Source organism: Lates calcarifer, linkage group LG16_LG22 (assembly GCF_001640805.2).
Source record: "Lates calcarifer isolate ASB-BC8 linkage group LG16_LG22, TLL_Latcal_v3, whole genome shotgun sequence".
NCBI classification, from domain to species: Eukaryota; Metazoa; Chordata; class Actinopteri; family Centropomidae; genus Lates; species Lates calcarifer.
The window spans coordinates 14,468,472-14,482,468 of record NC_066848.1 but is presented as its reverse complement, the minus strand read 5'-3'; the positions used below and the strand labels follow the sequence as shown (position 1 = coordinate 14,482,468).

General features: G+C 43.2%; 1 protein-coding gene across 1 annotated transcript in view; it reads right to left on the bottom strand.

The window, feature by feature from the left end:
- LOC108896224 (girdin) overlaps nucleotides 1-13,997 on the bottom strand; it is a 65,032-nt gene that overhangs the window by 10,694 nt on the left and 40,341 nt on the right. The window contains 22 exon segments of the mRNA XM_018695260.2: nucleotides 716-763; nucleotides 1,134-1,336; nucleotides 1,803-1,895; nucleotides 2,038-2,183; nucleotides 2,533-2,719; nucleotides 2,857-3,000; nucleotides 3,203-3,480; nucleotides 4,874-5,035; nucleotides 5,166-5,342; nucleotides 5,890-6,028; nucleotides 6,400-6,524; nucleotides 6,859-7,137; nucleotides 7,638-7,820; nucleotides 8,131-8,424; nucleotides 8,545-8,675; nucleotides 8,864-9,047; nucleotides 10,162-10,299; nucleotides 11,960-12,138; nucleotides 12,671-12,815; nucleotides 13,057-13,173; nucleotides 13,175-13,204; nucleotides 13,384-13,542. Of these exon segments, the coding sequence (XP_018550776.1) occupies nucleotides 716-763; nucleotides 1,134-1,336; nucleotides 1,803-1,895; nucleotides 2,038-2,183; nucleotides 2,533-2,719; nucleotides 2,857-3,000; nucleotides 3,203-3,480; nucleotides 4,874-5,035; nucleotides 5,166-5,342; nucleotides 5,890-6,028; nucleotides 6,400-6,524; nucleotides 6,859-7,137; nucleotides 7,638-7,820; nucleotides 8,131-8,424; nucleotides 8,545-8,675; nucleotides 8,864-9,047; nucleotides 10,162-10,299; nucleotides 11,960-12,138; nucleotides 12,671-12,815; nucleotides 13,057-13,173; nucleotides 13,175-13,204; nucleotides 13,384-13,542 (3,541 nt within the window).

The following is a 13,997-nucleotide window of genomic DNA, read 5'->3' as shown; positions in this document are numbered from 1 at the left end:
ATGTTCATTTTACTACCTGGTTATTAAAGACAACTCCTCTTCCTCTTATAGCAATTATGGTTAATTTAAATGGAAATAAAAAATACATTTTGTACTTTGTGTTCATTTATGTGATTTTCCACTGGCTTCTAGATTTTACCCTTCCTCACATACTTATTTTTTGCAGATACTAAAACAAACAGATCTACATGCTTATCTTAAGAAGTAAACCTACTCACCCATGTACAGTTAAGATAAGCAAAAGTGAGTATGACCAACCTGGATTTTGACATGTTGCTTTGACTGGAAGTGAGCCGCAAAGCGTTGCACCTTTTAATAGCTATGATGCTACGTTAGAGGGCGTCTCTTTCCTATTTACAGGTGAACTGCACAGATCAGCAGGTTGACATGTCTGTAACAGAGGTAGTGAGCCTTAGACCTGTTGTGGGATGGAGTTAATAGTGAACTGGACCTGGTTTAAAACTATATTATACTTGAGTTGCACCTTACATAAGGTTATAGAAATCGGGCACTCCCTCTGTTGTTTCAAACACAGGAAATGCATCTACTTTTTGAACCAGGTCTGTGGTCGAGAGTCAACCTTGTGGTGCTGCACAGCTCAACCGTAACCTCTAGGACAGCTGAGTGACACAGACAATGGACTCACGAAAACATGCCCCGAGAGACGGAACATTCGGGTCACAAACCCCGCCCACCCTCCCCATCCGCAGCATACCATTGGAAGAACCCTGCCCTTGGGCATGGGACTGCTGCCCTCTCCTCCCTTCACAGAGAGAGAGATAAAGAAGCAAAGGAGCCGTTAGGGGAAGAAAGACCCATTCAAACCACACACACACACACACCCACACACACACACACGCGCACAAACACACACAGTCACACCAAGCAGCAGTGTGTTTTCTGTTATGTATTAGGGAAAGAAAACTCAGCATCAATAAGGTGTGCATGTACATTTGTGTATAAAACAGTGAGCATTTTATCACAGCATCTTTTACTCAACATGTCTGTATAGGAAATATGTCTCATTTATCTTGAAAACACTGAGACAAAGTCCTTAAGCCAAGCTTGAAACTATAAGTGATTTTGAATCTTTGGTCTACATCTGTGAGTATATGTGTTTCCTTTGTACTCACTGGAGCTCCTCTTATGTTGGAGTGCGTCGTCCAGCGAGTTGGAGCCAGAGCCAATGGACGAGCTGTCCTGGCTATCCTGGGGAAAGGTCAGAAAGCCGTCGCCAGACTCCGAGCGAGATGGAGTCAGCGTGAGAGAACGCATCCTCTCTCGGCTTTTTGGCTTGATCAGCTTCCTCATCTTCAGAGTGATCCAGTTGCCACGCCTACAGAAGAGAGACAAGACAGAGAGACTATAAGGAACAAGAGGAGAAAATAAAATGGATAAAAAAAAAAATATGCATGTTGGATGTCTTTCAACTACCTGGTTTGTCACATGTGTGTACACTGCTTTAAAGCGTTATTTCAGCCTCTCAGTCTTTCCTCAACATAAAAAATGTTGCAGTATACAGCTGTTTAAAAGCTCTGCAGACCATAAATATTTCATGCATCCCCTCCTGAGTGTTTTCTGTCATTGCCCCACCTCAGAGATAAGAGTCAACAAGCAAACAGAATTTTTTGCATCACTGTTTTCCATGATCCACTGACTTGTCAGAGTCATTCTGATTCACCACTGTTACACCACTTATAGTCTGGTTGTTTACACAAACTAACTTACTTAATTGTTGTTTTTTGGGTGTTTTCTTGTCAATTATTTTTAAACGCAAGTCATTTGATGAGGTTGCTTTTTACCTGCGTGGAGGTGAGGGGTCGTAAAACTTGTACTGGTCCATGATCTTCTCCTCTAGCTTCTCCTTCTGTCTCCTCAGCTCATTTAGCTTGTCTCTGAAAGGGGAGAGATAGGAGAGGTTCAGTAAGACAGACAAGAGTGAAAATGTGTGCAATCCAAATATGAATAGAACTGATGGAAACTCAACAGACAACATGTTTGGTGTCCATTTTAAACAAAAAAATATCAGGGGTTTACATGTATTGTCTTTGTTCTACGTGGAACAGATCTTTGCTCTCCATGGTCTGCTCCAGCAGCGTGCGATTCTGTAGCATCAGAGTCTGGATCTGGTCCAACAGGTGACGATTCTCCTCCTCCAGGTTTCCTTTCAGCTGGCTCAACAACTAACAGACACACAGACACATAGATTATTAAAGAGATGCTACTACACCTGGCTCAAACACAAATACGCTGCATTAAAGGGATAAACCCTCCACAACACAGCTGGCTTAAGAAGTTGTTCGTACAAATATCACACATTAAAAACGGGTAAACCAATCAAAGACAGTTGGCTGTAAAAGTGGCACACATACACATGATAGGAAAGCCCCAGGAGAAGAGAAGAGAAGAGAAGAGAAGAGAAGAGAAGAGAGAGGAGAGGACAGGAAGGATATAGAGGAAGAGGAGAGGAGAGGAGGGGACAGGAAAGGATATAAGAGGAAGAGGAGAGGAGAGGAGAAACCCTCTTCTTACTTCACACTGGTTGGTGAGTTTGGTGGAGGTAATGTCCAGCTGTTGGTACTGCTCCTTCAGTTTAGAGAACTCAGCCTCCAGTTTGGTCTGCTCCAGCTTGGCGCTGTTTAACTGGCTCTTCATGTTCTTATGGTCCAGCTGGAGATTCTCATTGTCCCTCACCAGCTGACGATAGGTAGTATTAAGTCTGAGGGAAGAGCAGAGGGACTCCTGAATATATAGACATGTCTGCGTGTAAAGGAGGCTTAAAATTCAGGAATTCAAAAGGATGAGTCACATTGTTAGCATGTTGTTAATACATTTGCTTGTGATAAAAATACTGACCTATCATTTTCTTCTTTGAGCAGTTTGCACTGGTCAGCTGTGGCTTGGTGTGTTTGGTTCTCCAGTGCCATCTTTTCCTGCTGCTCCTTCAGATTTTTCTCCAGCTCCTCCAGGTCCCCCTTCCTCTGCAGGAGCTGCTTGTACCTACACACATTAATACATGTTACAAACTGTTTGCGAGTTACATAAAGAAGTACAACATAAAGCAGAGATAGATTGTTTAACATTGCCATCATAGGATAATGTACAAAAGAAGGTCACAGTAGTGTATAAAGTCATCAGTGAGACTTGAGCTGTGATTAGATTTGAGCATGTGCCCATCCCACGCTTGTGAACCCCATCTCACTTGTCCTCCAAGTCCCTGTGCTGCTGCTCCAGGCTCTTGTGGGAGCTCTTCAGGCCGCCGTGCTTTCCAATCAGGGCCTCGTACTCAGCCGCCTGCCGCTCATGGAGCGCCGCAAGCTTCTCGTGATCACGGAGAAGCAGCTCATAGGTGGCCCTCAGCTCTTCTTTCTCCTTCAGCGCCCCCTCGCGCTCGCCTTCTACGCTGCTCTGCTGACTCTGCAGCTGGGCGTTCTGGGCCATGAGGGCTGCACTCTGCGAGCTCAGTGTAGAGTTCTCCACCTAAAAGGAAAGGATGAAGATATGTTAAGTAAAAAGGTGTGAAGAGGGAGGCGTGGAGGGTGAGGAGAAGAAGAAAGGGATGGAGAGGGAGGGGTATGGAGCACAAAGATGGAGGAAAAGGAGAAGAGACAGAAGAGAAAAGAGGAAAAGGAATGATATGGGTGAGAAAAAATGACAATAAGGCCTATAGGAGAATTGTGAAGGAGGAGAGGAAAAGGGGGTGGGGTGGGGTGAACAAGAAGAGTGGAGGAAGGTGAGGAAAGTAGGGATTGTAAAATTTGAGAGCAGTTTAAAAGACAGATTCTCCTGTCAATATTTTGTCATCTATCTACACTTATTAAAAATGTGTGGGGAGTACTTAGCTCCTCGAATCAAACGTCAAAGAAAATGTCAATATGGTAAATAGATGTTATTACTGTTTTAGTCTATAGGGGGCACTATGTCTCTATTTGGTTTGTTCTCCCCTTTTGTCGTAATCTCCATCTACACAACATCAGCAAGAAAACTGTTTCTTTTCATGTTTCCTTTGTGGTCACAGTGGTTTCCTGGTCTCAAATCCCTCTTCAGTCGTGTGCAGTGTGTGTATTCTCATTCTCACCTCCCCCCCCCGTCCCCTCTCACACACACACACACTTTTGTCCAGGTGCTGACACACTTTCTGTACCTTTTAAAAAGAGACAGTTTTTTCCCTTCAGCACACACACAGACAAACCTGTCTTACATATGCTCTCAAATAGACACGTTACACATCAAAAGACACCCACAGAACAGCTAGAAGCTACTGTATGGTCAGTGTAAATCCTGACGCCCATAAGAAGGGTTTGAATCGCTGCCAAACAGGGAGTACAAGTCTAAATCCATTCCAGGGAGCTAAGCAGCCTTGGCAAGGCAACTGTACAAACAGACCAATATAGACAGAAGGTTAGACAGTGTTGGATTTTGTGTTGAAAATGTGAAACTGGTGATGTATTATTATGTTATATACAATGTGTGCAGTATTTCAGAAATCATTTTTTCTTTGATGACCCTAGTATTATCATATCATTCATTAAATAGAATTAAAACACATGACAATAGCCATATAACCAAAAGCTCCAAAACAGCAACGAAATGGACCTTGAGGTGAGATTATCAGCTAATCAAGCTATCGTGTGATAACTTGATGTAAAATCATCACTTTCGAGTGTGTCTACCATAGACTGCAGATTGATTGTTGTAATAATATAAACCTGTTGCAGTCTGAGACCTGTTACTGTTACTATCTTATCCCATCATGCCCGTGGTTCCAATTGTACACTGACAGCTCTGCTTTCTGCATCTAATGTATTCCCCTGTAGGAAAGCAGTCATCCATTGGGAGGTCATTGCTTATTGTACACTGTGTAGGGGATTACCTGCAGCTTGGCATTCTGTGTCTGCAGTGTTGTATTGTTCTCCTGTAAGGAGGCGGTCTGTCTCTGCAGGGCCACTATCTGAGCCTGCAGGTTGGAGCTCTGAGTTTCCAGTTGTTTGAGCTGGCTCCTCAGGGCTGCCTTCTCAGCCTGCAGTGTGGCATTCTGAGAAAAACACACACAAATAAAATGATATCATACATGGACAAATATATTCAGAAAAGTGAAATGATGCTCTGTGTGTGTGTGTGTGTATGTATGAGTTTGTCTATTGTTTGAAACCACGTTAACTTACATTCCTCTCCACCTCAATGAGTCTGTCTTTGACTTTCAGCAGTTCCCTGGTGGTTTCATGGCTCTCCTTCTCCCATTTACTGACAGACTGAGGGTCCTCCCCTCCTCTAGGGGGCGAGCTCTGCACCATCCTCTCCTCCTCCTCCCTCTGACGCAGCGCTTCATAGTTTTTCTTCACCTGGGGAGAGACAAATAAATCAACACCTCCAACATGGACCTCATGTTAATCCAAGATAGCTGAGAGTAAGATACAGTTCATGGGGTTGACTGGAAAAACCAAAAACAAAACTGGCAAATACTCTACTACAGTATGTCCTGAGTAATGGCCACAGCAGACCAGATCCATCCATCCAGTTTCACAGCTGAAAATTTAGAGTGCATCCACAGATGACTCAACTTTTCCACTCAACATTTAAGCTTTGGGTCAGACTTATGTCCACCAGTGCAAAACACAAACACTTCCTTACAAGAGCAGACATCCTCCACTCCACCTTTTTCACAGACTCCTACCGCCTCATGAATAGATAAACTGGTGATAGAAGTGGGAGAGTGGATAAATAAATAATGTATTGGCCTTGAGAAATCCTCAGTGTTTCTGAGTGTTTTTGACTGCGGATTGGTGTTTTTACTTCTTGTTATATATGTATAGTGGTAGTGCTAAGCATCTGTATGCAACGAGTCCTTCTGATTGCTTATTAGTATGGATTTCTGTATGTGTTTCTCACTGTCTTGAGTTCCTGGCGAAGTTGCTGGTTGAGGTTCGAGGACTCCTGCAGTCTGGCCTCTAGGGCAGCAATCTTCTCCTCTTTAATCTCCAGAGATGATTTCAGAGTTGACTCCAGTTTGGTTTCCAGGAGCTTAAACCTACAAATAAAGGTTACAGGTACACATTTGTAATCCTAAACACAGGTAAGGTATCATCGTAGACCAAAGTGTAGCCAGGCTAGCTGATTTCTTGGCAAGACTGTAGCAAGTGGGGGTGATATTGGCTCAGAAATCTCCCACAGGACAAGTTTGCATTAGACTCAGATTAATTAAAACTACAGCACCTAATCTAAAATGAGCCACAGACCTGATTTATTTGGACTCCCACTTGTACTGATAGCCTGTACTTGTACGTTCTGATCCCAAGACGATAGACTAAGTTCTTATTTGGGTTCCAGGCTGAAAGAGTTTTAGGAGCCACGACAGAATGGTAAATATAGTGACGTGTGTGTGAGTGTGAGAGCAAATACCTGTCATCTGAGCCCTCGTCAAGCAGCAGCCTTTCCTTGTTCAGTCCAATTTTCTCCAGCTCATGGGTCAGTTTCTCCAGATCGTTATTCATCTGCTGAGTCTTTAGCTTCTCACTCACAAGCTCCTAAACACACATGTACACACTTTGAGTGTCTCTACACCACAATTCTGACAACAACAATTTATTTAAAAATAACTAATAATCAAGTTGTTTGATTTCAACGGTCATAGCTCTCAGTGGCTTAGGACAAAAGAATATAAATCAATTTCTATCAATAATCATGAATGTTTGAGACTTTCAGTTGTGATTTAGAAGTTCCTTCAAGTTACTTTTTTAAAATAAATTTGATGATTCCAGCACCAACAGCAGATTGTGAATATAATGCTGAGCCTCAAGACATTTTGGAATAATCTGATAATATTTGCAGATGTCTGACAGTGTTGGGGGCTCTGCTTACCTCTCTGAGTGTAATCAGGGTCTTCTTATCAATGGTGGCCTGTTTGACCAGCTCCTTGTTCTCTCGCTCCAGGTCTTTGACCCTTGTGCAGGAGTCCCTGAAGAAGATCATCTCCTTGCCCATGGTTCGATTCTCTTTCTCCAATGAGGAGATCCGCTGGTTGTTGTCATCCAGCTTGGAGTCACGGATCTCGGCCTGCTGCCTTAGCCGCTTGTTTTCCTTCTCCAGAAGTTTCTTGTCTTTCTCCAGCTGGGAGCTTTCCTGCTCCAGAGTCTTGTTCTGGCGAATAACGGGACGTAATGGAGAGCAGATGGATAAAACATCATTTGATGGGATTACTTTTAACCTAAATGCCTTGTAAATACATGTTTGGCCAGGAGTGGACACAGATTAACTCAAAGGACTCAAATAATCTGGGATAATCCAACTCTGCTGGGAAACGTGCTGTAATTTTATCAGAATGAACTATAAGAGTGGCGGTGTTGCTCAAGTGCCAAATAACAAAAACATTTTCACTTTTAACACTGCTACATCACAAACACTACACTATCAGTCTGCCTCAACTACAGTTTTTGGGCCAATCTGGCTGGCCTCATTCTGCCAGGCAGAATCAGTCCATCCCAAAAAAAGGTCACTGAAGCTGTGTCAGTTAAACACCTACAGCTATTCCACTGGATGTTGTACCTGTTCTGCTCCAGAGAGGAGTGCTGCCCAAAAAAGTGTCAAAATGTGATTATTACTACTGAATGACTGCATGTGGAACAGTTTTTTTTCCCTACCTCCTGCTCTAGCTGCTCCAGGCGTTTGCTAGAGATCTTGAGCTCCTCCAGGTTGCGTTGGAGAGTTTGATTCTCAGTCTCCACCTCTTGCAGTTCTGCCTCCAACTGCTGGATCTTCTTGCTGCTGTTCTCTAAAGCCTTCTGCAGACGCTGGTTCTCTGTATCTAGGCCCTGGTAACTCACCTGGGAGAGGGATAGTCAGATTAGGATATTAAAAGCATCCATGAACTAGTTGTGCCGCTCCCTGACGCCACTGTATGCCAGATCCTCTAAATATTCATTGGTTATGATAAATTACAAAAATATAATGTGTAAGATGCATTTAACTCTACAGCAATTCTTGTGTAATGACTCAAGTTATCTCAGGTAACCTATGCATAACCACCACTGGTGCTGATTACACTGAACACTGTTACTAGCACTAGCCTGCATTCTATTTCTCGAAGAATTCGCTGAAGTACTCGTTGTAAAACTGGCAGTCCTGAAGCCTTACCTCTAATCTCTCTGTCTTCTTGGATGAGGCCTTGAGCAGTTCCAGGCTGCGCTTCAACTGGCTCCTCTCGCTCTCCAGCTCCCTGTTCTCGGCTTCGAGCTGAGCGGCCTTGGCCCCCGCCGACCGGAGGCTCTCGGCCGAGCGCCGAAGCTCCAGGTTCTCCTGCTCTAGCTGGGAGTTCTCCTTTTCCAGAGCCTCCAGCTGGAAGGCCATGTTCTTTAGAGCATCCAGCTTCTTCTTCAGACGACGGCCCTCTGCCTCCAGCTCCGTGTTCTCCTTCTCCAAAGAAGACACCTACAGACACACGGAAGTGATGGTGTTGGTGTGGTTGTGGTGGTGCTGTGTAATGGCAGACTAAAACTTTGTACTGACTGACATCTGACATCTATAGACTAGACAGGAAACAAACCGGACCTTTTCACACGTGATTCCAAGACTGGCGACCTTTTTCTGCAGGCTCTCGTTATCCCTTTCCAGCTTCTGCATCTGAATCTCCAGCTCCTCTGCTCTCTCACCTTTCTCCTTCATCACCTCAAGTTCCTTACCTGCATAAAAGAGACACACATTCTTTACAAACAACCAAGATGTTGAGCCTGTGAATTAAAAATGAACAAAACGCAACTCAATGTCTACAAAAGGAAGCCAGAAATTAATGACAGCTATCAAAATTGTCCTTCTTTGAAATCAAAAAGGATAGGTGGAGAAAAAAGAACCACAAAAACATGTTACTCACGTAGTTGTTTCCTTTCAAACTCCATCTTATTGAGTTTGGCAGTCGTTTCGCAGATGGACTCGTGGAGAACACGATTCTCCTTCTCCACATCCTTGACCCGGGCCTCGGCACCCACCTGGCAGCGCTGACGCAGAGACGACACTGTCTGGCTCAGATGCTTATTTTCCTGCTCTAGACCCTTCATCTGGAGAACAGACAGAGTTTTAATAACTAAAGTCATATTAAATAGAAATGATTTTGACTGGCTCTCCCACCTGCTGTTTGTGGACTGGGGCTCCTGAAAAATGTCTGTTTGTTCGTGTGTTTCAGATTTGTTTGCTTTGTAACTTCTTATATAAAAAATCCAGCTGGATGTAATGAGACTGGCTGTGTGAACCAATGCTTATACGAGAAAGAAGCCTGAAGTTCCTGCTTCACGTTTTCATTTAGTCTAATTTAGTCAAATTAGAGGCTTCTTCAAAAAACTCATAACATTTAAAAGACATCAGGAAGGACCCACTAATGACACATAGAAACACAAAAGACACAAAAGCTTACGAGAATTTTACAAAACTGTAGTTTATTTGAATATTACGTTTGCTGGAACAGCACTGCATCGGTTCCATCTCATTACGTTTACTACTGACTGGAAAGAAATGCCCACAGTAAACAGTGAGAACAGTGTGTTTTCTCAGCCCTCTGTAGCTCATCAAGGCAGGATTTAACAAATCAGATGGTTAAACTAATCATAGGTGTCAGATTTGGGTCTTAGAGCTATTAAGTCCCTGCAGACACACAATGAGCAACTGCATCTAAGTGCCAGAAATCTGTGCAGTCAATAAAACATAGTGGTAGTTCTACTTAATAGTTTTCTGAGCCAAAAGCAAATCAATTGCACAAAGATTGCTCTCAAGAAAACTCAGCCTAGACTTTAGTAAATTACATGGCTTAGTCGTGTTATTTTCTTGGAGCTTCCTGGACCGGGAATCAATGATGGTTTTGTGGAGAGAGCGGCGTGCGTGACGCACAGTCTCAAAGCTCTGTTTGTCAGAATGTGTTGGTGTATCTGACCATATGCTTGTCCAGTACACAGACTGTAGCTTTAACTATGTTTTAAAGCACATGAATACTTGATGTGATTACAGCCATTCTCTCAAAAGCTGCTCTGCTGAACTGCGCCAACTTGTTCTGCCATCTCAAACATACTGGGCCTAATCAGTTAACAGAATTAATTCAGCAAAAATGTGACAATTAATTATCACTGAGAAGATTTAATACACCTAGAGTGTGTGTGTGTGTGTGTGTGTGTGTGTGTGTACCTGTCTCTCGGAGTTTTCTCTGAGTGTTTCAAGAGTCTTCTCCAGTAAAGCTTTCTCCTTCATCAGGTCAGTGCTGAGTGACTCAGCACTGCGTAGAGACTCTCTGTCTGCTGTCAGCTCACTCTGCAGATGCTCAAACTGCACACAAACAAAGTAACATCTTAAAATGTCGCACTTTCTCACCTCTCACCTCATTAGTAAGTGCTCTATGTCCATCTGGACATCCATCTTAAACAGAGGTGGTGGCCTACAGCGCCAACTATCAGCCACCTATAACGCAGTCTTGACATCCTTACCAAGGCAATTTAACCCTCAATCACACCTCGAGCCATGTGACCCCGATGACTCACAACAAGTCATACTTGGGCTCATGTGACCCTAATGGCGCACATGACAACAGGGTGGGTGACTCTCAGGAGCACCTCCAAGAGGTTACCTGGGACTCCCCAACCAGCTTTTAGAACTGAGGAAGCCTTTCGGATGAGAGGTGAAACGTCTTCAAGAAACCTCAAAGAAATCCAGCAGCCTTCAACTTCAGCACTTAAGACTACCATAACCTAGATGACTGAGAACCTACACAGACATTTTCTTGCATAACATCCTGTGTTGCACAGTCACCTGTATTGTGATACCATTGCTATTATAGTTACTCTACTTTTGGAATCATACAGAAGCTGGTGCAGTTTTTAATCCATGATAGAAACATAATATATCATCTCAGTCTGTTACAACTCTGCAGACGAACACACACAAGTTAATCTATTTCTGTTGGTTGAGTCTACTGGCAGCTGCATTCACATTTTAATGTGTTTTGGCTCTAGACCACAAGACACTCACTTCGGATTTTCTCTTTGTGAGAGAAAAACACAATTTCATGCGTTTTATTCAGAGAGCACAGAGAGAGGCTTATGTTTCTGAAAATAGCTGAGGGACTTCTCTTAGAGAGGGGCGTTCGAGTGTCAAAGACTGGAAAAGAAAAGGCAAGGGGCTGCCTGGATTTACAGCTTTGCTTTCATCCACCCTATCCGCCTTTTTCTATGTGCTCTCCGTCCTTCTCTTTTTTATTTCTCACTGCCACTGTGTGAAAAGGTCTAAGGCCAAGTGTTAGGGTGATATATTATGGAGGAGCACTGGTCCAATATGCTAATCTTGGTGGTGATGCTAATAAGGGGCAGAAAATGAAACTGCAAAGGTGTCTCACAGACAGACACAGTACACTTAGTCTATCTATAGTACAAATGAATACTGATACATCTTTATACTTGCTTTATTTAACTGTCACAGAAACCTAGGTTTTGGCTTTTGTATTATTATATGTTCAATAAGTGCAACAGGCATGTTGTAGCCTACAGATGAAAACAGTCCAATCTATCTATCCACATAACTTTCTTTATTATCCTATTATTAAGTTCGCCGCTTCGCAAATTGCTAGATGTATTTTTATGATGCACTTATTTTACAGTTAATCTGAAGGATGAATAGTTGAAAAAACTATGTAACTGAGCGATGACTAATTTATTCTTCATTATTTTGTGTATATAGGTAATCGAAATAATTGAAATATTAAAATAATAAATATATCAAGTTGTCACATTATGACATTTGTATCATCTTCAGTGAGTACCAGCTGCATTTTTCAAGAAGCATTCATATAAATTACAAAGAGCAAGGATAGAGCCCTGAGGTATCCCTCAGAGGATGGTGTTGGAAATAATCTTTTGCATTGAGACAAAATGATGACACACTCAATTCTTTCCCAACCAAAGAAAAACACTTAAACACACAGTTAATTACTTACTTTCTGGTTCAGTTTCTGGTTTTCTTGGGTGAGTTTAGCCAGTTTTGCCACAGTGTCCTGACCGGCTGCTCCTCTGAGCTCCTCCACAGTCTTCAGCAGGGTCTGGTTGTCTTTCTCCAGCTTCAACAGACGGCTGGAGGTCAACTCATTCACCTCCTCACCCAGAGACTTCTGAGGAGCTGAGATAATGACAACAAGAAAACAAGATTTGCACATCAAAGTTTTAAGTCACTATACCAAAAAAGTTAATATCACTGGGATTACAGTAAGTCCATCAAAAATTAAATTAATACAATGCCCTATGGTCCTACTTTACAGGTCTTAAAGCTTTTAAAGTGCCATTTAACAAACAACCCCCCACCCCCACCCCACACACAAAGTCTTGATCCAGATCCCTGGCTAGTTAAACCTCTTAACAGCTTTTATAACCCAAACGCACAGATTATCCTCCAGGAGCCACTGAATATTAATTACAGGTTTTAACCAAGTGGAAAGAAACCCCAGTGGAGGCTGGCAAATGTACAAGGCCAGAGGGGATGAAGCCAGGGGCAAGAGCCAATGACCAAAGCCTGGTCTGTTGGCCTTCGAAAGCCTTCAGCCTGGTCAACTCAGGTGACTGTAAACTGCATGGTATTTTAGCTCAAAATCCCATTCTTTATCGTCCTCTTTGTGCACCAGTTTTTAGGTTACTCTTGCTGCCAGTCAGCATACTTTCAGTCAGCTCTGGTGTCTTGGCTAGTTGCTCCAGCTCCCAGCCCAGGTGCAGAGACTCATCCATGCTCTGTTTCTGGGCCATTTCAAGCACAAGGTTCTCTTCCAACAGCTCCTCCATACGCTTACGGTCCAAGTCCCGCTCCTGGAGATAACAGAGAGATTGGGTGTGTTGAAATTAAAAAAAAAATGCTGGACACACACCTGCTGAAATGACTGTACTTGTTCTCTAATCCTGGTTTGAACCTCAGGCTCTCTACCTCGACCTCTTATCACTTTATGTACACTCCAATCTACATCTATCAACTGAATAATGAATCTAGGAATGATCCAAAAATCAATCTACATTGATGCTGGAATACTGATCAATAAATCCATCGCCTCACCATTTCCAGGTCATGGATCTTGGATTTGAGCTGCAGATTCTCTTTCTCCAGGAGGTGCAGTTTGTCAGATCGGGTCCTGCTCGCATCCAGCTGTTCCTCCAGCATGGTCTTAGTCTCCTAGCAGGACTTGATTGTCCTCCTTCAGCTCCTACAGAAATCACCACATTGCATTCTGTTCACAAGGTCCAGTTTGAACTAATATCATTAAGATTTGTTTATGTTTCAAATAATAGCTAGTTCCTTTTATGCTCAAGTATCCCAAGCATGTGCTTTTACAAACACTGTGTTCTTGGCTGGACATAACGCTCTGTGTGTGCAGTTGTGTACCTCGACTCTGGCCTTGTAAAACTCAATGTCGTGAAGTCTCTCCTTGTATCGGCTCAGCTCGCTCTCCAGTTTGTCGACACGGATCGCTTTCTCTCTGAGTGCGTCCAGCTCGTCACGGTAGGCCCGAGCCGACCGGGCATCCGACAACAGCTGGTAGCTCTGCAGGGGTTGATAGCAAATATAAAGCATGAATATGTGGAAATGTGTGTAAGTATTTGAAAATGCATTCACTTGTATATTCTTTTTTTTTTTTTTTAACAAGTTAGTGCACTGACTCTGTAATCTTGTAGCCTAAGTGTTGTCTTTGTTACACTAACAGATGATGAAAAGAACAAACTGTCCACACTCAAATTATCACACATTCACACGCCAGCACGCACACACAGACACACATGCACACTGTCCTCCATGCCCTAAACTCATCCACCTGGTTTACAGCATCCAGCCTGTTAGCCAGGCAGTCAGCCTGCCGCCCACTCCAAATCAAAAGCCATGTGAGGCTGTTGCTAGACTAAAGATAGCTCTAATAGCCCCTAATGAGCTAAGTCACTAGCTAGCTGATTAAAGCCTGGCAGCGTTGCAGAAACAAAGTACTTAGAAAGAGAAGGGAGGAG